Source organism: Hylaeus volcanicus, chromosome 2 (assembly GCF_026283585.1).
Source record: "Hylaeus volcanicus isolate JK05 chromosome 2, UHH_iyHylVolc1.0_haploid, whole genome shotgun sequence".
NCBI classification, from domain to species: domain Eukaryota; kingdom Metazoa; phylum Arthropoda; class Insecta; order Hymenoptera; family Colletidae; genus Hylaeus; species Hylaeus volcanicus.
This window is the reverse complement of record NC_071977.1, coordinates 32650483-32673376: the sequence shown is the minus strand read 5'-3', so window position 1 is coordinate 32673376 and position 22894 is coordinate 32650483. Positions and strand designations below refer to the sequence as shown.

Genomic DNA, 22894 nt, shown 5'->3' with positions numbered 1-22894 from the left:
ATATCCAAACAAAATCACGTTATAATAGTGAACGTAGAAACGTTGAGCTTTTGTGTGCGTTGTGCAAGCATAGTTGAATGTGTAATCTTTCGAATGCCAAGGTCATCTCCTTTGACGATCAACCAATGGATTTCAAATTGAATTGCCTTTTTTTTTTAGAAGAAGAAGAATGTAGATAAAGCCACTTGTGTAATCAATCGAAGATGTACAAGGTCGAAATCTAATTCAGCGAAACCTAACAGAGTCGAGGCTTCTCCAAAGTTATCCCGTCCAACTGTTTCCGGGGTGGAAAAATTCGAAAATTGAAATGTATTGCTATTCGTCGAATACATTGTTCCCAAATGTTTGTTCCACTCACAGGGAACTACGTGAATTATTTTGTTGTTTTATTAGCGTATCTAGTGCATACTGACGTCAATAACTGCATCTTCTTCGAATCACTAGTCAACAACTTTGTTTCCTCATTTGTTCCCTTAATCGCGTACGTTATAAAAATTCAAACGACAAATGATGGTTTTATCCAAAAAGAAAGAATATGGTATTTCTTATTTGTTACGCCTCGATGAACCAATCGTAAGTTTCTTTGAAGTTGTCATTGTACCCGCATCAGCGTCCTGCTCAACAATATCGTTATCACTTTCTTTTCGGCAATTCATTAATAGAAACAACGAGCCCGTAATCAAACTGAACTTGAAGGTTATCCTCACAGTCGGAACAAATTTCTGATTCCTGTCTGCTGTCATTATCATTGTGCCATTGACTTACCGTCGGCGTCGGTTCAAAGTCTGTATTTCAACTCTTCGATGTCTAACAGTTTTTTATTATGTATGTGATAAAGTTTACTTTATATGTGAATGTATCAACTGCACCTAGGTGGTTAATATGATACGGTTAATATGATCCTTTCTGCTGTAAACGATGAAATAAAATTTGTTCGATGGAGGGAAATGGTTGCACCAAACACGTAACGAATCGATAATTAAAAAAGTTCTCTTTGTCCTCTCGCCTCTTTTCCTTGAAAAATCAGTAATGGTATTTACCGCAGAATTATCATGAAATCGTTAACTTAAAGCTATATTCGCGACAAACACTGTGCTCGTGTTATTAACAGTCTAGAAAATCGTTAAACGTCTCTTTATTTGCGCGTGTGTGTAGCTATTTCTAATATCGCGGTTCCATTGCAAAATCGCCATTCGAAATTCCGCTTTCGAAAATTCTACAACGGTATCCGCTAATTTGTAATACTTGCACTAGTCGATTCTACGAAACTCGAATCAATTGAAATGAAAAATTATCAGCTGTACGAGTATTCGTTTTTAAATGACAAAATAAAAAATCAGGTTATCCAGTCTACCTTAATTTATTATTTCGTGTTTACTGTAATATATCATACAGTAGAATCGGTAGCGTGATATTCGAATGTTTACTCACTCGGTTCGTTTAATATGTGCATAGGATACACTTGTTTACAAACACTATACATATATTTCTTTAGTCGAGAGATTACAACCTAAACACTTTATCATAATCAGTTCCTCCCTATAATTCCATTCCCGCATAAACTCAACCGATTTCATATTCGCGTGATGTTTACTCTTGGAATTTTATGTAAATAAATAGCTATGGAATTCATGAATTTGATTAATTTCTTTATTCGCCGGAAGTTCATAAATATGATAGATTTATGAAAAATGCATAAATTTATAATGAATTGACATTGTAAATTTGTTACAATTTTTTATTTAAATTAGTATAATTCCTTAGCGAATGACACATGTCAGCTCGTTAAAAATGGTTCGTTCGGCGAACCACAGATCGTTGAATGATCGTCCGAAATGAATGATGTAACGTGTCTGCGACTGATAAATCGTTTGAAAATCATCGTGCACGTTTCTTTGTATTTGTTGGAGAAATACGGTTGATCGGAGTTCAAGAATTATCAATGACACGTGGTACCCCGACTACCGGATCGTGCAAGGCCTAGCTGACCAGTGGTGATTTTAGCATGACCGAGGATAACCAGTTAACACTAGCTCTGAACGCGTACGCAGATAAAGAGTCTGCACCAGCGTTTATTTCTCCCATGACGATTTAAATTCTTCCCTATGATCGCATTTTACCCCTTGAAAAAACACATGACGCGACACTTGACACTCTGTACTCGGAGTGTAAAAAATAAAACAGTATAATAAAGAAATGTATCGGTCTGATAAAGACAAATGTCGAATAATTTCAACAAATGTTTCAAGCAGATTTAAAGGAAATGTCTGTCTTATATTAACAAATTTAATACAAAATTTACCACCTAATTGCGAGAAGAAATACGAATTTTCGAAATGAATTGACTTTATTCCTTGCATGTGCCAAAGAAAAAATTGTTTCCTGCATCGATGTGATGTGTAAAAGTAAAAAGTAAAAAGTAAAAAGTACAAAAGTTTGAAATTTAGAAACTTGTTACCAACTATTAATAAAAATAGTTTAAATGGACGGTGACTTTTTAGACACCCCGTATAAACATGTAGCACGCGTCGTTTGTTAATATTTTTGTTCGATATGTGCATATGGTCGCAACGAAAGAAAAATGCATTCGCGAGTAACGGTTAGATGTGAAACTTATGTCACGTGTAGAAGATTATTCATTGGTTGTTTAATCATGTACAATTTATGGAAGGAAAATCATATTTTTCGGGCCATGATTTGTCTTCATATGCAAGGCGGTGGTGCTTATTCGGTAGGCGCGCGTTTAAATTCGTCACGCGGTGTATAAAATAGGAAAGTGTCTGTATAGAGTAAAAGTATTTAATAAATGATTTGTTTGTTTCAGTATATGGACATTGGGGAAGACATCGGTGTCCCTGAAGATTTTACAACTAGTGAAATGGTCTCTGGAATGTGGTGGCGACATTTGGTGTCTGGCGGAGTAGCGGGTGCTGTTTCGCGCACGTGTACCGCGCCTTTGGATCGAGTTAAAGTCTACCTACAGGTGGGCTTGCAAAATGATAATTATAAATGTTGTCATCAAGTACATTTTAGATCTCTGAAATTGATGGAAACATACTTTTCAGGTTCATGGAACGCGACACTGCAAAATCTTGAGTTGCATCGGGTATATGCTTCGCGAGGGTGGAATGACTAGTTTGTGGAGAGGGAATGGTATAAACGTACTTAAAATTGGACCAGAGAGCGCACTGAAATTCATGGCCTACGAGCAGATTAAAAAAGCAATCAAAGGAGACGATGTCAGAGAGCTTGGTCTTTACGAACGATTAATGGCAGGATCTTTAGCAGGAGGAATCAGTCAGTCCGCCATATACCCACTCGAGGTATGAAACAAAAGCGAGTGATAGCGTATCGATACGTTTGTATTCAATGTAGACGTTACGGATGTGTTTCAGGTACTCAAAACTAGGTTGGCGCTTAGAAAAACAGGAGAATTTGCAGGACTGGTCGACGCGACAAAAAAAATATACCGTCAAGGAGGCTTGAAGTCCTTCTACAGAGGTTATGTCCCTAATTTAATGGGAATAATTCCGTACGCCGGTATCGACCTGGCTGTATACGAAGTAAATATTTCAAGCCGATAATACATTAGTAAATGTGTAATAAATAAAAGTAAATTAGTAAAGTGTTTATACCATCATTTTTATTGCAGACATTGAAGAATAGGTATTTAAGAACACACGACAAGAACGAACAACCCCCATTTTGGATATTATTATTATGCGGAACAACTTCCAGTACAGCAGGTCAAGTGTGTTCATATCCGCTAGCTCTAGTCAGGACACGGTTGCAAGCAGATATATCGTCCGATAAATTTCCTAATACCATGGTTGGTGTTTTTAAAGAAATTATTAGGAAAGAAGGAGTTCGTGGTTTATATAGAGGCATAACGCCAAATTTCTTAAAGGTATGACAAAATTCGTTAAAAAGCATCTTATTTTAAGTACCGTTTAATTACAAATATATAAACTGTATTATCTTGTAGGTGGCTCCAGCTGTATCGATTAGCTACATAGTGTATGAGAATGTCAGGGGACTGTTGGGTGTCAATATGACGTGATGAATATTTATGTTAGGTGATATTAATTTAACTAAATTATTCTTTAACTACATTTTAAGATGTACGAGCCAGGCGATCATCGGCTAGTATAATTGAACGTAACGCCGCTTATTTATTATTAACTTGAGGCTTCCTCGATTATTTAAGCATTTGCCATTCTATTTTTCGGATGTACCGTGCTATTGGCGTACGCTACTAACAATACATTTGTGAAAGATTTTAAGTAAAAAGCTAAGTGTAATAAAACGGCCAGCATAGGGAATTTAAATTACATTCTAATGAACTCATATGTACACTTTGTGTATACGTTCGATACATCGCATTGACGATTTAATTCTATTCACTGTTATTACTTACATTCATATTTTCCTTCCATGAAGCAAAATGACAGTGTAGATCCTTAATTTCAAAATAGAAACGATAGTACAAAGATCTTTAGAAAAAAAGTATTATGATTTATGATTTCATTAAAATTTTTTCTTTCTTTTTTTTTCTTTTTTTTTTATGGGAGGAAAGAATAGAGGAACACATTTGGTTGGTGTAATATTAGGACAAAGGTTTTCATACAATTCGCAAGGTATTCTAAAAAAAATTAAGTACTATATACACGAGACGTAATTTTATCAAAATGTAAACGAAGATATTCCTTCAGCATATAGTAGATAATGTTACAAATTGTGAAAATAGAGGGGGGAGGGTGATTGGATTATATTGATACTGTGATATATATGGTTATAAGCTAAATTGAAAATGTGATTTTATGAATAATATTTCGGTAGTCGATTCTTCGTTACCGAAATTTTATGCTGTGAATCGCATAAAAACTGCACGTTTCACCAATCTTTTTTATAGTTTGTATGTTACAACTTGCTTCGTAAACGGGTTACTGTACCCTCGATATTACGCGTTACTTGTCACGTTTGTTCCAACCTAATTCATTCCCTAGCTAATGAATTTTGTGAACAAGTTGTGGATATCGTGTATATTATAAATATGTACAGTTACGCTTTATGAAAGTGCATCGCGAGATAGTATCGTATCCGTGTTTGTTCGATTCTCTCTTCAAAATAATTGTGAAAATAATTATGAGTAACAAACGATGAAGATGAAGAAACAATAATTTCATAATGTACTTTGAACGTAATGAACATAACGAACGTAAGCTACTATTCGTGCATACGTTTTCAAATAAAAGGTACTTTATCATTTTCTCCATCACTTTTTATATAGGAAAGGTATGATATAGCGAAGCAGTCAAATGCAAAATTACGAAACCATTTTTGGAGGTTATGATAGCATTTACCGTTTAGAATGTTTAGATACCTTGTACAGGAAAAGATGATAATTCAATGAACATTTGATTAGTTTTAAGTTATACGGCAGTCACGATGTTTTCAGAATAAGTTCTGTAAATAATTCTGATAAATTGAAAGAAACTCTAAAAGACTATTTTAATGCGACACGAGAAATTAAAACATTTTATAGCGTTATACAGTTCTAATGAAAGTAACATATAATTTTGTTCAAAGCGCGATACGAATCGGTAAAATTTTTTAGTTCTTTTTATGGCCCGATATTCATGTACACGTAAGATTTTTGTAAAAAAATAAATATATAATTTATAAATTACTCTAAAAAATTTGGTTCCTAAGTAGTTTATACGGGTTATTAAATCTGACTGGTGGCAGATATTACGTGTTAAGTACCTACATGTTACAAACGATATTCCTGCCTCAAACTATATATTTATAATATTAATTCCATTTAAGAATATACACAACATGTACATCATATAAAAATAGTCACTTTTTGCTGTATACCTATTTATCTTACATATATATTTATCAGTTTTATGTAAGTCACCAAAGAATATCTTTTACGATCTGCCAAACAAATATATGATTGTTTATTATATTATTCTTGATATATCTACTCCTGTATACAAATGATGACTATGACATTTATTCTTGCAAATAAATGACTTATCTAGTAATTTTATGTTAATGTTTTGCTAGTTTCGTAATTTCATGGTACATCTATTTGAATACAGTATTAAATAGAGACTTTATTATTGAAAGGACGTGTTTTTATATATTATACTATTGATACTATAATAAAAATACTAAAAATAAAGTTGCTTATGTACATACATAAATTTCTTTACTCTACAGTCTTTAATGTATAACGACTATACGAACAATTATTTTATCGATTATACATATTTATATTTTAGGGAAATTACAAAAGTGCTACAAAATTACATATACTTTATTATTTATTTAATTTTGAATGTTTCTTCTCATTAAAATCAACTTCGTCATATTTAGTTCCGCTTAAAAAGTTGTTACAAAATAGAGTATGAATGTAGTATTCAAAAATATCCTTCATCTTTTGTATTCTATATTTTTGTATGGTTAAATAAAAATAAATATCGCTACAATTGTATATTTCGAATAAAACGAACGGATTATGGAATTTGTAAAGAATGATTGTATTCTAGATACCTGTACATTCTTTAGGAACATAATACATTTTTATTTTATTATCAAAGATAATTGTTCTCGTGTGAATTAGTAAATTCACGAATAATGTTTGCTAGTTTTGGTTTACATTATTTCTCAAATTTATTCAAAATAATTTAATTATCGAAGTTAAATTGCACACTTTTACGGTGACGACAAATTACTGAAGTAATACAAAAAGTCTTACTGTATCGTATCTATTCGGCACATACAAATATAAACAAAAATATAAAGTATCAGAAAATCATTCTATTAAAATGCATGAGAGCACAACCTATTATACGTTGAATAATATCTAACATTAAAATAAAGAAATATCACCTTTGAGCAATAAATTGTCAGAAATTGTTTCGTTATTTGTTAATCTATTAAATATCATTTTAAGTAAGATGCACATATGTATACAAAATAGTGAGTTCCAGAAATTTGCCGAGAATCGAAACATGATATTAACGTGGAATGTCGTAATTGATTTTATCAAATTTGTTTAGGCCATGTCTAAAAGTTTTGCAGCATCTTCATCTAGGATCCAATATAATTCCCCATTGTGTGGTTGTACACGAGCGGCTGGTAAATTTTCTCTATCTTGCAAGATTTTCTGTGAGATATTAAATAGCAACAATGAAAATACAAATTTTGTATAAATATAATTTCAAAATTACTCGCTCGAACTACAATAAAATAATCACCTTAACCATTTCAGCCTTGCCAGATCCAGTAATGGCAAATACACATTTTTTTGCATTATTTATCACAGGAAGAGTAAGAGTAATACGAGATGGAGGCGGTTTAGGAGAATCATTAATAGGGCAGACCCATAAACTAGTTTCATTTAAAACTTTATGACCAGGAAAGAGCGAACATGTGTGTCCATCTGGACCCAGTCCCAACAGAAGCACATCGAAACATGGGACACGATCGGGAGGAAAGAACACAGACATCTTCTTAATGTAATCTTTTGCAGCCTCTTCAGCTATAAGTAGGATAGTCGGTATTGTTACAAAAACGAGTCTTTCAATGAAAGGGGAGATGAATATAAAAGCATTATTATTTTACCAGATAAATCAGGATTAATCTTTATAAACTGATCATCGGTGACTGGAATTTTCCCGATCAACTTTGCTTTGTATTCTCCATAAGTTGAGTCGGCAGTGTCAAAAGGGACAATTCTCTCGTCACAGAAAAAGAAGTACCATTTGCTCCAATCGGTTGTAATGTTAGGTAAACTCTGTGCCAATAATTTTACAAGAGACCCCCCTGATGGAAATAGATATTTTTTTTATTCGATAGGTTAATAGATTTGTTGTCGTTACGTGTATGTAAATTTTCATTAAAAAAAAAAAAAAAAAAAAAAATAAATAAATAAAAAAAAACGTATATGGAATGAATAATCAATGTCTGAAAAGCAGGTATTGCAGTTTAGAAGTAGGGAACACTTAATTTACGATAAAGATAAAACGTGTTGATTATATATACAATTTCTTGATTCATTTATAACCTATAAGTTAACACATTTGAAACGGACGTGGTATCGTTAATTTTTGTTTAAAATATACCTGATCGGCGTAAAATATGTTGATATATGGGATCAACGATCAATCATAATTTTTGTATTGTTTTGAAAAGGATAAATGAAATGGACAGTTAGTCGAGATATGTCACCTGATAATCCAACTTTGAACGTATCACCACCTGCAAGTGCCTTTTCGGCACTCGTTTCGAGAAGGTTAGACAAACATGACACCACAAGTCCGTCTTTGGGCTCGATTAATATTTTCTCCATTGTTTGCGAGCAGTTTCTAGACAAAATTTGAATTTATAACTATACATAAACGAGGAAAGGAACCCGATACAAAGAGTAGAACTAACGAACTAACTGCTGAGTGTAAAGATGCAAGGTAGTATTAGTTATATAGCATCAGTTAACAGTAATCAGAATACAGCATTGGACATTCAGATGACACGTGATAAACTCACGACTCACACGATAACTATCTTCCGAGCGTTACTATGATCGCGTTTTTAATCTGTTTTATATAAAAACATATTTTTAAGCAACACGAGATCGTAATATAGAGTATATCATTGATGCGAAAAAAAATTTGTAGTTCGTACTCAACCAAACGATAACACACTTTATTGATATAACCTATGTCCAGACAAAAACGATATCAATTTCTAACCGATGCTTCCCCGATGCTTCCTTTAAAATTACAGTGATCTTATTCTCGTTAAACGAACTCCGGTTTAATAAATTTACTCGTGAAACGAGACATTTATTTATTTACCAGTTCAAATGAAATTCAAACTTGGACAGTGTATCATGCTCGTTAAATGAATTTTAGGTTATGAGATTTCTAACAATGACTGGAATACTTGAATCAACTGAATATTATGAATTATGATCAAATTATAATGCGTAACAGTACGTGAATGCAAAAGCGCGTCACATGATCGTTAGTCAATTATTTGGAAGCACTGCAAAGCGATCATGTCGTTATGTGTGCGACTTGCCCGCAGTAAACCCATCCGTATATTGAAAAGTATAGCCATGAAATGTTGGGCTTTCTGTGGAACTTACATACTTGCCTGTTTTTTTCTGTACTGGTTGTATGGTGGAATCTCTGCTTTCTTTCTTCTTTGTTTCGCTACTACAGGTAAATTTATTCATCTTGAAAAGTTCAATTGTATAACTTTAATGTCTGTTACATGGCTATTAGTTTTAGTTCTATATCTTCTTATTATCAACTAATATCTTATTTTTTGTACAGGTATATTGTATCATAAAGAAGATCGGCTTGTGTATCGTCCAGAATGGCCAACTAGTTCACGGGTATATGTTCCTGCACCGTCGATATTTAATTTACCTTATCAAAGTATATACACAGGATCGGGAGATGGTACATTGTTACACATGTTCTTTATTCCTCAACCAGAGGATAGAGCGAGAAAGGTGCCTACCTTATTGTATCTTCATGGCAATGCTGGTAATATAGGACACAGGTTAGTATTTTGTGACACTTTTATTATGTAATTTTATTTTGAAATTTAAGATAAAAATTCTAGGATCATTTTAGACTTCCAAATGTCGCTGAATTTTATCATAATGTCCAGTGTAATATTTTAATGTTGGAGTACAGAGGATACGGATTATCGCAAGGTTCGCCATCTGAAGAAGGATTATACATGGATGCTTGCGCAGGAATTGATTATTTACGTAGTAGAACCGATATAAATACCAATGAAATTATTGTATATGGAAGGTCATTAGGTAGTATATTCTAGCAAATTATTTCTATCGAAGAATTTATTTTATCTATAGAGTATGTTATATAAATTATTTCTTTCTTTGTAGGTGGAGCGGTAGCTATCAATTTGGCCACAAAACCAGAGAACTATAACAAGATTTGGTGTCTTATCCTTGAGAATACCTTCACTAGTATTCCTGATATGGCTGCATTTCTTTTCGGAGTAAAATTTTTACAATACCTGCCACTTTTTCTATATAAAAATAAGGTGCAGTATTATTCTTACAATAATTATGATTTATACAACGGAATAAAAATTTAAGTAAGTTACATTGTATGTAGCACCTAAAGAAAGGTATATTTTTTTACGTTTATAGTATTTGTCCATTCTCAAAGTGCAGTCGGTAACAGTACCTACGTTATTTATTTCCGGACTGGCGGATACATTAGTACCGCCACGTATGATGCAAGATCTTTATAAAAATTGTAAGAGTTCGTGTAAGAAAATTCTTCCAATCACGGGAGGTACCCACAACGAGACATGGCGTCAACCAGGATATTATCAAAATATATGTACTTTCTTGAACGAATTGAGAGAAAACCCACCTGCTCGAGTGACGTGTAGTCACTGGCAAATAGACGATATATAATTGCTAAGTATAAAGTTCATTTTATATATATTGTTCAATATCAGGTCGACGTAGTTTACCGTAATTGAATACATCAGCAATTTTTATAGTAATCGTTAATTTAATTAGTTAACGGGGATCAGATTTTTATATAAATATCTTAATAAGATGAATATAAGGGTAGCGATATTTAGAATGACATCTATTTGAAAATCAATGAACTATTAGAATTCAGATTTAGTAAAATATCGAGCTCGTCTAAAATTCGCAAATAAGCGAATGAAAACTCAAGTCCTTCCAATATAGAGAGTACTTCATTGATAACAAATCGATGTCAACAGAATGTTCGTATAGTCTTAATTTAACTATTTGCATCGAAAATCGGCTGTTTTTTTATATTTCAAAATATACATAATTACACGAGTACTGTTGTATTTATATATGTGAATTTAAAACTATATGTATTTACATGCGTGTGTCTGTAATTCTTTTAATTTTTCGTAAAGCTACAGTATACATGCGTACGTGTACATATTTATAGATATATTGCGTATTAAATGTAAGGATCTTTTATTTTCTTCTAATTTATTCAGTAATATTTAAACTCAAACTGTTTTAAAGTATAAATAACTAAATTAAAGATAAATAAATGTATACAACAAAAAATGGTAAATTTCAAAATTTTCTATTGACTCTTCTCCTTTTTATATGTAACCTTTGCGTCCAAATGATACCTACTATTATTAGAATTGAGAATACAACTATAGCTACTCCTAAAACTGCAAGCAAACCAGGAGTAGAATTGAATGTTATCACTCCATTTTGACTTATTGTAGCATCAATCTTCATCTTTTCATTAAAATCTAACATTTTAGTACAAAAAACTCGATCTTTCCATCCATACCAATGCAACATTCTCGTCTTTGATATTTGCGGAGGCCAAGCACACCTGACAGGGCATAATAAAATATATTAAAATAAATAGTACATTTTTATCGTACTTTAAAATAGAATAACAAATAAAATTTTAATAATTATCTATTTAGATATATACCTCAAATTATCTAAAAGATTAAGTTGCGTATGATAAAGTTTTGGCATCATGTCATCCAGTATCCATTGTAAAGAACAATTACATTTAAGCGGATTTCCTTGCAAATTAACATTGCACGTTACGGAATTAGTATTACATGGAACTAATTTTTGTGCGATGTAGGCAATTTGATTATTGCTTATATCCAACTGATAATAACAAAATTATTACTTATTCGTTCAAAGGTAATACTTTGAAATGAAATAATGAAACTTACAGAACATAAATTCATGTGTTTGAAAGCTTCTTCATGAATTAAAGATAAACCTTTATTATTAGATATAATAAGATTGATACACTCCTTTGCTGGTGCTCTTAATTTTGCAAATGTAGCTTTATCGATAGTTTCCAATATACTTATATTAGATGCAACAAATAATTGTAAGTTTAATTCAGAGCGAAACATTAAGTTTCGAATAGGATTTTTACTAACATTAAGTGTAGCCAACAATGGAAAATTTGAAGTGGACAATGTTTCGGGAATAGAGGATAAGTTATTACAAGATATATCTAAAGTTTTCAAATTCTCACATAAAATGTTTGGAAAGTCTGATAATATGTTTCCACTAACATTTAAGTGTTTTAAGTGTTTCAATGCTATCGCATTTGAGCGTATTTTAAAGAGTCGATTATACTCTATGTTCAGTACTTCGATTTCAGATGGTTCATAAAATATTTCTGTTATTAGATTATATCCAGAGTACAGGTTGAGTAAAGACTTTGGAAACATTTTCATATGTAAGGAAGTAAGAAAATTGTTGTTTATGTAAACTGTTTTCAGAGAATTCAGATGCGTTAAACCATACTCTTCTAAGGAATTGATTCTGTTAAATGAAAGGTCCAGATATTGTAAATTTGTTAACGAATCAAAAAACTTGTTAGGAAAATTGGATATATTATTATGCGAAAGATCTAAGGAGTTAATGTTGGTTATAGTTTCGCCTATTGTATGCTGTATTGTGTCAATCTGATTATAACTCAAATTTAATGTTAGCAATGAAGGAACTTCTCTGAGTAACAAGTCATCAAATGTTGTTATTGCATTTTTAGAAAGATTTAAATCTTCAAGACTATTCAAGTTCGTATATAATATTATGTATATTTGTTTCATAAAATTTTCAGATAAATCAATGCTCTTTAAAAGTCTCAATTTTTTCAATAAATGAGGAGATAAGTTGATTATTTGGTTCTTAGACAATATAAGTTTGTTGTTCACTTTATTTTCATCTAACATTAACAGTTCCGAAATAAGCATATCATTTCTTTCCAAATCTCTTTCGTGACAATCAATTATTGGCAATCCATCTACTGCAATGTGTAAAATTGATTTATTAATATGTAATATTTCATGCAGTTATAGTTGCATTTCTAAATATAATCGTATGAATATTTACGTATACAACTGAGAAATAGTTTTTATGAAAACTTCATTTGAAGAGTTAAATTTAACTTATAAAAATTACTTACATGTAGTTGAACATGAGCATGTGACACATATATCACATAAAGAACTAGATATTGTGCATAAGAAGCAGAATACAGTTAAACGCAAGTAAATAAACATTATATTAAATAATTACAACTTAATACATGTCAAACGTACTTTACCGTTTGAGAATCACAGTATAATTATTACTCATACCCTGCAGGATGTAACACGAGTTTGGCTTTTCTTATGATAACATATCTGATAACTGTGTTTAGTTGGTGATTCTGTATCTATTTCATGGTATCTAATTTATACCTGGAATTATCTTAATAATATCAATCTTAAGATGACTGTATACGAGCTATTTACATTTAATTTTCATAAAGCGAACTTTTATTCATAGTTTGTACACTGATATACCAATACTACAAAATGTCGCAATAATTATATTCTATGAGTTATAAATGATAATAAAGTATGCTATGATTTTCTAAAATAGTTCATTAAATTCGTTTGTTTAGTGTTAGTCTTCTTCCCTTTTTTTTCTGGATGTAACTCGGGTGCAACGGACTTCTTTGCTTCTGTAACTTCTGGTTCATCTTCAGAACAACTTTCGTAAACATGTACTTTTTTTGTTACAAAATATCCATCTTCTTCAAATGTTTTATCTACCAACTTTAAGACCTTGCGTTTTCCACCTTCAAGTTTGATTTTTGGTGGAGAAGGAGAACGTGCCTTTACAGGAGAAGTTTTTTCAGCTGAGGGCAGTTCTTCTTCCTCTTCTTGTTCTTCATCTGACAATTCGGTATCGCTGGAATCGCTCTCTATCGTAATGCGCTTCCGTTTCTTTACACCAGCGGTAACTTCTTTGCTTCGATTGCGTTTCTTTCCACGCGTATTAAATTTATTTTTCTTTTGCTTATTGTTATTTTCAAGGGTAATTTTCTTCTCAGTGTTTTCGTTTGTCGTGGAATTTGTACTTTCCTTTATTTCCAAAGGTACAGGATTTGTAACTTTTACTGAATTTTTACCTTGCTGTAAAAAGACATCAAGTCCACCTTTCTTTGCAAGCTTTTTCGGTGATTCAAGCATAGTTGCCTTAGATGATTTTAGTTTTATTTGGCTAGAAGCATTCTCTTCCATTTTTTCTGTACTAGATGATGTGGATGAGGGACTTTTTTGCTTATTGCCAGTTTTTCCAAACAGATTATCGAAACCTTTTTTCTGAATACTTTTCTTTGTACCAACTGATTTCTTTTCTGGACTTTTCTGTATTGCTTCATTGGTAGGTTTAGGTGGCGACTCTACTTTTTCTTGTGTAATAAGCTGTACTTCTGTTGATACAGCACCCCAACGTAGCATATGCATTTCCTTGTCATTACGCACGTTATATTCCAAACACTTGATTGCACTGTGTTTGATACTTCCATTTTCTGCAAGTCCAAGTATCTGTACCTCAGGAAGTACTTTTTGTAGACTATAAACATGTTCAGATACAATTTTGGCAAACTTTTCTTTTCCTCTCGATAAATCTTTCTCCTTTAAAACTTCAACACGCATACCACTGTCGTGCAAAACACCCATCAACAAGAAAGAGCATTCAAAACTTTTCTCTTCTTTATATCTTTGCCAGAATGCCCATAAAATCTGCTTTGCAATATTAACATGAACTTCCAATTCTTTGCTCAACCATTTATATGTAACCTAAAGTTATTTTAAATACTTGACCATTATACAAACACTTTTTTTTTTGTTGAACAATTAAAGAATATCGACATATAACAAATTTGATATTTAACCACCCTGCAGGCGCATTGTATATTTTTTAAATACGGTATGATTCCTTTACACATACGCGCCAGCTGAAGGGTTAAGGAATAAGAATACACTTTGTCAAATAAAGTATATATTCAAAATACTCACCAGTTTATCGTTATCGAATATATAACCAGCCACAGTTTCCAAATATTCGTCTAGCGAATCCATAATCATATTTGTTAGAACTTTTAATAGATACAAGTATCTTCAGAGAATCGCAGAATTGATGTTCATTGAGGTTATCCACCCTCTTCAGTCCTCGACATCAAACAAATACTCTTTTGTTATTAGTACCAGTGGTGGCATCGATAGGAAAACGCCCAAGTTTGTAGCGAAAATAGTTTACACTCTTCCCGCTAGATGGCGCCATCAACCAAAGTGTCGATAAATATTGTTGAATTAAATAACTATTCATAAAGATGATAAATTTAACATATAAACTAATATATTGCAGTGTTATAAGGCAAGGAGTGATAATTTTATGAGATATAATGTGTAATTGATTGAAAGTAATGGTGGCGCCATCGGTGGAAAAACGCCCAAGTTTGTAGTTAAATTAGTTGGCACTCTTTCCGTTAGATGGTAACTGGTATCTTTCAAATTCAACAAAATCCCACAATCCAAGTAATAATAAGGAGAATATTTTTAACACACCTTCCTCTATGGAACCATGCAAAGATTATATATCACGAAACGTCCCGGATTCCAGACTATCATTGTATAAAGCCGTTTTCGTCGTACCGTTTGATGTTTACTTGGTGTACACGTGGATGTTTGCATCTATCGCCAATAAAATAAAAAATTTAGGGGAAAATTCATAAATACATGTTTCTTATTCGTCTAATGATTCTCTTGCGAATTTCTTGTTCAACCTGAAAACAGAAAATTTCCTCAACATGCAATTCAAATCACTTTTCAAGTATTTATGGTCGAAGGATCCAGGTATTACCAATAGCTACACGAAGGTCACTATAGCCTACTTGTAAAAGAAATGTACAATTTTGCAAATATCAGTTGAAAGTGGACAATCTATTTTACGATAAGTAGAAATTCATAAATTCGTAATATTTTACTTATGCATCGATATTTGCTTAAAAAGAATTGTAAAAGTGAATATTTTACTAGATATTGCAGTAGGATAATTGTATGGGTAGTGGCAACACTAAACTTGGTAAAAATTTATTTGAGAACCCAATTTCTGGCAAATGAAACGGTGAGCGGTGAGCGTTCACGTAACAAACAAACTCGGTTTCACGATTCCTCGTGGTTATCGGTTGAATTAATTCAAGATTTTTGTGAGTGAATGTTGTAATATCTTTATGTAAAAACGAAAGGGAAGAAGCATGGTCTCGGTGATGCAGCCATTCATGGTAAGTCGACTACATTGAGAAGGTATACGCATTACCGGTTTCCTTCTGCTTTTGACAATCAAGACTCATTTTTTCTGTTCCCATCGTAAAATTCGAAGGGATAAATGACTGTCTGATTATATGACAGGATGTGGAGAGCTCGAGAAGTTACATCGATGAACTGTATTCGCCAGATCCCCAAAAATGCTTAGAAGCTATTATGTGAGTAGAAATTGAACCTAACCTTTAAATTTATCCGTTAAAAGTTATTATTTATTCGAACCATTGCAAGGTATAGCATAACAAAAACATTAACAAGGGAATATTATCGGGTTAAGTTCGATATTTATCAATTTTCTCTGGTTTTCTCTATCGATTAATATACTTTGAATGTTATATATGTCATCTCTGATTTTCAATTCTTCGTATTTCTCAGTTGCCTGAAGAATTCAGTCATTGGAAGTAACAGACAGAAGGGTTCTGTAATAGCTCAAGGCGTGGTACCGCGCTTGTTGCAGCTTCTCGGGGATTCATCTGGCACAATTGGAGATCGCATAAGACTCGAGTCTGCCGTGACTTTGGGTTCTTTGGCCAAAGGAACAGATCAACATGTACTGGCACTCATAGATCTTGGCGTAGTGCCATTACTTTTTCAGGTTTTATTATCCACACCTATCTCAGATGCGCATTCAGAAGGAAAACCAAAAGTATCAGATTTGTTAAATGAGGCATGCTTACGTTGTTTACGTACAGTATTTCAACACCCAGCAGCTCCTGTTCATTCGATATATCAAGATCCTGCATTGGTGCCGAGGTTGGTGTCATTAGCCAATCGATCTGTGACTTGTCAAATCTGCGTGGCAAGAATTCTAACAACGGCATGCAAGGTAAAGAGACAGTGGAATTAAATGTAATCATCGAATCGCACGATAATTTATAATATTGATTCGTATCGTTTTCGGTAGACAACGGAAGAGCAGAATGCGTTATCCAAGGGGGGTGCGGTGGAAACGTTAGCAATGCAATTGGATTCTCCGTTACCTGACGTGCAATTATCAGCTTTGGCTTGTTTAGCGAATATGTGTTACAAAAATTACAGGGTATGTGTTATGGTAGCTTCAGCGACCACGAGTAACTCGTTGCAGGGTAGACTTGTACCTGTAGCATTAGGGCAACTGATGGGTCGTGAAAAGAGCTCCTTAATTCAACTCGAAGCTGCAAGATGCGTTACGTATATGCATAGAACTGGAGTTCTAATATATAAAGATCCAAGAATTACATACCGTGCATTACCTTGTTTGGTGAGGCTCTGTCACAGAGATCGTCCGCCTTGCGAAAGAGTGGCTGCAGCTGAAACGTTGGCTTTTCTTACCGAAGTTAATACCGAATTACAACGTCTAGCTTCTATTAGTAATCATTTAATTCCTACACTGGCAGAATTATTACGACCTCACCCACCTGTAAGTCCAATACAATCTTAATGTATTCGTTTTGTACGTTTAACGTTGTTAATGTGTTCAGGTACAAGATGCAACTCTATCACAAGATATGCGACAAGCTGCATTTAGAGCATTTGCATCTCTCGGTGCCAATGATGAAGATATACGGAAACGTATTATCGAGACAAAAAGTCTTATGGAGCAGGTAGTGTCGGGTCTTCAGGATCCTGGAGGCTCTCATGTACGTCTCGCAGCAGTTAGATGTCTACATTCACTTTCTAGAAGCGTTCAACAACTCCGAACGACTTTTCAAGATCATGCGGTTTGGAGGCCGCTTATGCAGTTGTTGCATGGAGCAGATAAAGGATTGGAGGGTAAAATATGATACTATTTTTATCACTCGTGTCTAACTAAAAAATTTCTTTGTACTGAAATTCTCTTACTATACTTTTATACTCTTTCGAAACGTGAGACAAATAATTTTTACACGGAAAATAAATAACTATACATCCCAACGATCGTTAGTAATTAATAAAATTTTGTTAGAAATGTTTACTGTTATTAATGTCATTATATCATGTAGGTAGAGGCGAAAGCGAAGTTGATTTATTAACTGTTGCCTCGAGTACTTTATGTAACTTATTATTGGAATTTAGTCCAAGCAAAGAACCAATTCTTGAATCCGGTGGAATAGAGTTGTTGTGCTCGCTTACAAAACGATGTACGCCAGCGTTACGTTTAAACGGAATCTGGGCTTTGATGAACGTCGCTTTTCAAGCTGAACAACAAGTGAAGTTACAGATTCTATCGTGTTTGGGAACCGATCAAATCTTTTGTCTCTTGGCTGATCAAGATATACCAGTCTTAATGAAGACATTGGGTTTATTACGAAATTTGCTTTCTACTAAAGCGCACATTGATCGCATAATGGGCGAACACGCTGCACACGTTATGCAAGCTGTAATATTGGTTTTGGAAGATCCAAGACATCCAGCCGACGTGAAGGAACAAGCTCTATGTATTTTAGCAAATGTAGCCGATGGCAATCGAGCGAAAGATCATATTATGGCTAACGAAGATGTGCTTAAAAAGCTTATGGATTACATGGTTCGTAGAAATACTTCTCTTTCTTTATATTTTTTCTATAACGTATCGATTACAATTCAACAGCATTCATTTATTATTTTTATATTATCTCAGATGCATAATAACGTAAAGCTGCAAGTCGCGGCAGTTTTTTGTGTGTGCAACCTAGTCTGGAGAGAGGAACCTGGAGCTGCGCAGCGGCAAACACGTTTAAGAGAATTAGGCTTTTATCGTATTCTACAACAATTACGTCATAGCAAGGACCTTCAATTATTCGATAAGTATGCTAAATAATTTTTTAAACTAATTCAATTTGTCGTTAGAAATTATTCTTTGTGTTACAACATATTAATGTTGTAATCGCATGTAAACATTTTTTAACATATATTTATTATTCTTTTTTCAGGGTGAGAACTGCCATGGCACAATTCTACGATGCCTAAATTTAAACATGTTACCGATGCAAATTAGGTTTTGATTTAGAATTCTTTTATACTTGAAATACAATTATATTTTGGTGTTAACACTGTGATCCTGTACTTTGTTAATGCATAAGCGTTTTATATTTATATAGGAAAGATACAAAAACGATGTCTCGATGATCTAATCTGTTTTATGTTATATTTATTTTATTTAAAAGAGAAAGCGGTATGCAATATTTCTGTATATTTAAAAAAAAAAAAAGTGAAAAATGATATGCAGTGCGTAATAATTGTTTCGTAAATTTTCTAAACATGAATTGTTTGTAATGATATTAAAAAAATTGTTTGAAAAAGTTTTAAGTGATGTAATAACAAATTACAAATATTTGTATGATATACTTAAACTTTGGTGAGCATATTTTATTATAAATGCAAGTGTAGGAAAGTTGATAACTCTATTTATTATCATGAAATAATGGTTTTAATTTTTAATGTATTTAAAAGAAGTATTTGACTAGCACACGTTTACAAACTATCAAATTTCACATCTTTGGTATGGAGTTTGAAAAGATACTTGCGTAATTTAAATATTTTTGATTCTTATCATTTTCTTACTAGTTTCATTAATTAAGTCTAACAAACTCGGAATGTTATGTTTCAAATAATAAATACGAAATATCAATGTAAATGTACGGATTGGATAATACTGTGAACATTATCCTGTTTGATAAAAATAAACTCTTCGTCTCTTCTGATTGTTGCCATAAATTGCAACTAATCACGTATCATGGTAATATTATGTAAGCGCTTTAAAAAATTAAGCAGATACATTGCTATCGCTGGAAAGTTTCTCCATTGGGTTGTTAGCTAATGGATCCAATTCAGCGAATAAGTCCAACCAGGAATTACCCTTTTGTTTCCCAGTCTTACTTGTTTTCTAAGGAAAGAAGCAATACAAAATTCTTTAGTAATATGGTTGCTTGAGCAATTAGTTTTTATAAAAACTTGTTCTTCTAAGTGATACGATTATAACGAAAACAATTACGAATTAATGCGTAGCGATTAATAAATATTATTGATTTTTACTTACTTTGTCATCTATATTAGTAGTAGGTATGCTTTTTTGTCCAACACCAAGCGTTGCATCACCTAAGCTTTGTTTTAAGATATTTGGTGGTAAAAAAGTATCGGTGGATAATACCTCCCATTCGTTACCAAAGCTTTGTTTATCGCTGAGAATGTCATTTAAAAGAGCTATATTTTCAGATGTAAGGGATTGCAGAGATTGTTCGCCTTGATCTTGTACTTCTAAGGAAGGCAGATTCCTCAAATTAAAATTCGTATCAGATTTGTTAAATATATCCATTCCCAGAGTTTGTTCAAAATTTGTATGTATCGATTGTTCTCTGTTAGGAGACACATTATTATCTAAAACTAGATTGTCAAAAAGTTGATTGAGATCTTCTTTGTGTTCTATATTAGAAGTGGGCGGAATGATTCCATTTTTTGAAGAACTGGAATTAATATCTAAATCTTCCAAATCCAGCATATTCTTTGTGTCGCATTCGATATCCAATAATTTTTCATCTTGTTCGTTCGTTTCAAACGAGCTGTGCGTAGTAGGCTTTACTTCTTCGGCTTCTTCTACGCTATCGTGATAATCCATGTCAAAAAACGGTAATCTGTAATGGAGAACATTGTATTGGTAGAGTAACGTTTTCATTATTAATACTTTATCCAACTTTCGACTCACTTGTCTTTATCGTCAGGATCATCGTCACCTCCAGTTTCTTGAGCCAATTTACTCGAAGGTTCGGCAAGTTCTTTTACAACCATAAAATCGTATCGTTGATAGCCTTTGAAACTGCTCGCTATCGTAGAGTATGCTTGTGCCGATTTTTTGGTGAAATTTAAAAGTGTGCTTTGGTACAAAACTAGAGCATGACTGAACATGTTGCATCTTGCTGCTGCTAGTAAATCTACTTTCTGAAGACAATCCAAGGCCAAGTTATCGAATGCTATCTTGCCTCTATGTTAATCAAAATGTAACAAACGTAAGAGCATTTCGGCATACATAGAAATCAATGTTAACGAATAACGACGAATAGTACTTACTGTCTGACGCGTGTTTGAACTTTGCGAAATCTTTCCAATTGTTTCGATGTATCGGGATCTAATTCTTGAGAAACATTCTTCATCCATGACAAAGCTGCTCTGTATTCCGTACGAGCCTTCTCCATCGCTTGAACATTTTGTAATGTGTCTTCGATTGCTCTCTGTCTAAATGTTTCTACTTCCTGGTACAATCGACCTAGCGGAGCTCTTAGCGCAAGTCTTTGTTGACCGGAATAAGATAACGACTTCCCAACTGCCGACATCATCTTGCCAGCTCTAGTTTTGTCTTGTTTACCGGCATCTTTAAGGAACCGTCCCATCGCGTTTTCTTCCTGTGCAAGGTCTGTAAAATTTTGCAAATTAGTTATTTATTTAAATGAAATCTTATTTCATATTCTGCTTGCATCAAGATTACCAAACTTGTGTAGATAAATCGAGGCATATTTAGATTACCGATGCAAATAAATGTTAGATAGGTCATTACTTGTAAATTGTATTATGCTCGTCGATACGAGTATAATTAAAACTTACTGCATAATCGTTCTTGATATTTGTCGATAACTCTTTGTAAGTAAGAGCAAGACTCTTGTATGCTACGGAATAATTCTAGCTTGGCATCCAATTCCGCGTCGGATGCTACTATACATTCGTCTTCCTTTTTCCCTAACTTTCGTGATAAGGCTTGCTTTGTAACCCAGAACTGATGTTGCATCTTTGTAATTGCAGAATCGTCGTGCATATTGGTTCTCTGTACCCAACAATCGAAAGCATTTCCTGATATACCTGGTCCAGTTCTGTTACTGTAAATTACAATACTTTCATATATACATGTATACCATACATTATTTATGAAAAAAATAAAAATGAAAACAATAACATATGTAGCGCAGTTGTTAGTGCGTGGGAAGGTATGTTATCTATCGCAAGCGATAAACGATCACGCGTTACTTGAACTGTACGCAATATTTAGCAGAAATAAATTTTTTTTGTTTTGAATAACGATAATTTTGAAGAAATTATCAAAACACTTACTATGTGTTCATGGCGGAAGACGCTGGTTTAAAATGCTTTGAGTTGTGGGTTAATGCTTATAGCTAGAAGAAACTTGAACGACTTCTAAACGTGATTTACGATTGAACAAGTGACTTACAAATATCATATTTCTTTAATACACATAATTAGCACATTGCGATTAATTAAAAGAGATTTTGTAATCTTAATATTGGCAAGCACACTGAAACATACTTTTGCTGTCAATTTGACAGGTCGAGGTCGAGGTAACAACTTGTATATATCTGCTTGTATCTATACCCGGTGACACAGATTTGTGCCACGTGAGGGGAAGCGACCAAGCGGACAAGTATCGTATCGTTCTGGTTCTCCCCCTTCGCCTTCGCTTTCCGGTGTTCTGCAGTGTTCCGGTACTTATCGCGCTACTAGAGCGATTAGGTGACGTTATTTAAATTTCATAATAGATTTTCGATACAATGGTGATGCATTTACTGTATTCACTGTATATGTATATACGTATCATTTCAACTTAAACAGAAAAAATATAAATTATACTAGGCTGTTGGGACAGACGTGTACCAGCAGCTGCGAAATGGTCAGTATATTTGTGTATACGTTATTTAAATAAAATATGCAACTGCTGGTATCAGTTGTAACAAACATTTCAGCTTGA

General features: G+C 33.2%; 7 protein-coding genes across 12 annotated transcripts; 3 read left to right on the top strand and 4 right to left on the bottom strand.

Moving 5' to 3' along the window:
• The first annotated feature begins 1720 nt into the window (after positions 1–1720).
• LOC128872643 (calcium-binding mitochondrial carrier protein SCaMC-2-like) lies at positions 1721–5699 on the top strand. Its single transcript, XM_054115528.1, has 6 exons — positions 1721–2731; positions 2825–2983; positions 3066–3323; positions 3396–3563; positions 3653–3907; positions 3986–5699. The coding sequence occupies exons 1-6, from the start codon at positions 2582–2584 to the stop codon at positions 4058–4060; spliced, it is 1065 nt and encodes a 354-aa protein (XP_053971503.1). The 5' UTR covers positions 1721–2581; the 3' UTR covers positions 4061–5699.
• Positions 5700–6535: 836 nt separating this feature from the next.
• LOC128872645 (6-phosphogluconolactonase) lies at positions 6536–9053 on the bottom strand. Of its 3 annotated transcripts, none has more exons than XM_054115534.1 (5): positions 8871–9053; positions 8245–8381; positions 7639–7839; positions 7272–7555; positions 6536–7180 (listed from the first exon to the last, which is right to left on the bottom strand). In XM_054115534.1, exons 2-5 carry the CDS (start codon positions 8363–8365, stop codon positions 7070–7072), a joined length of 717 nt encoding a protein of 238 aa, XP_053971509.1. In that variant the 5' UTR covers positions 8366–8381; positions 8871–9053; the 3' UTR covers positions 6536–7069. The 3 variants fall into 3 exon arrangements, with proteins under 3 accessions (XP_053971509.1, XP_053971508.1, XP_053971507.1); XM_054115533.1 differs by lacking the exon at positions 8871–9053 and adding an exon at positions 8452–8844; XM_054115532.1 differs by lacking the exon at positions 8871–9053 and adding an exon at positions 8460–8844.
• Positions 8343–11121, top strand: LOC128872644 (protein ABHD13-like). Of its 2 annotated transcripts, none has more exons than XM_054115530.1 (6): positions 8343–8480; positions 8928–9239; positions 9354–9585; positions 9660–9853; positions 9938–10098; positions 10208–11121. In XM_054115530.1, the coding sequence occupies exons 2-6, from the start codon at positions 9074–9076 to the stop codon at positions 10478–10480; spliced, it is 1026 nt and encodes a 341-aa protein (XP_053971505.1). In that variant the 5' UTR covers positions 8343–8480; positions 8928–9073; the 3' UTR covers positions 10481–11121. The 2 variants fall into 2 exon arrangements, with proteins under 2 accessions (XP_053971505.1, XP_053971506.1); XM_054115531.1 differs by having other exon boundaries at positions 9723–9853; positions 10208–10489.
• Positions 11122–11134: 13 nt separating this feature from the next.
• Positions 11135–13225, bottom strand: LOC128872641 (protein artichoke-like). The gene is made up of 4 exons (XM_054115526.1): positions 13020–13225; positions 11770–12860; positions 11514–11701; positions 11135–11408 (listed from the first exon to the last, which is right to left on the bottom strand). Exons 1-4 carry the CDS (start codon positions 13114–13116, stop codon positions 11135–11137), a joined length of 1650 nt encoding a protein of 549 aa, XP_053971501.1. The 5' UTR covers positions 13117–13225.
• A 143-nt stretch (positions 13226–13368) lies between these two features.
• On the bottom strand, positions 13369–15086 carry LOC128872642 (DNA polymerase delta subunit 3-like). Its single transcript, XM_054115527.1, has 2 exons — positions 14905–15086; positions 13369–14685 (listed from the first exon to the last, which is right to left on the bottom strand). Exons 1-2 carry the CDS (start codon positions 14971–14973, stop codon positions 13462–13464), a joined length of 1293 nt encoding a protein of 430 aa, XP_053971502.1. The 5' UTR covers positions 14974–15086; the 3' UTR covers positions 13369–13461.
• A 735-nt stretch (positions 15087–15821) lies between these two features.
• On the top strand, positions 15822–19273 carry LOC128872171 (armadillo repeat-containing protein 8-like). Its single transcript, XM_054114605.1, has 8 exons — positions 15822–16169; positions 16297–16370; positions 16585–17035; positions 17114–17608; positions 17670–17961; positions 18171–18694; positions 18788–18954; positions 19080–19273. Exons 1-8 carry the CDS (start codon positions 16143–16145, stop codon positions 19114–19116), a joined length of 2067 nt encoding a protein of 688 aa, XP_053970580.1. The 5' UTR covers positions 15822–16142; the 3' UTR covers positions 19117–19273.
• A 51-nt stretch (positions 19274–19324) lies between these two features.
• LOC128872172 (islet cell autoantigen 1-like protein) lies at positions 19325–22598 on the bottom strand. 3 transcript variants are annotated; one of them, XM_054114608.1, is made up of 6 exons: positions 22456–22598; positions 21742–22010; positions 21211–21553; positions 20849–21124; positions 20186–20777; positions 19325–20032 (listed from the first exon to the last, which is right to left on the bottom strand). In XM_054114608.1, exons 2-6 carry the CDS (start codon positions 21947–21949, stop codon positions 19913–19915), a joined length of 1539 nt encoding a protein of 512 aa, XP_053970583.1. In that variant the 5' UTR covers positions 21950–22010; positions 22456–22598; the 3' UTR covers positions 19325–19912. The 3 variants fall into 3 exon arrangements, with proteins under 3 accessions (XP_053970583.1, XP_053970581.1, XP_053970582.1); XM_054114606.1 differs by having other exon boundaries at positions 22243–22524; XM_054114607.1 differs by having other exon boundaries at positions 22361–22523.
• Positions 22599–22894: the final 296 nt, after the last annotated feature.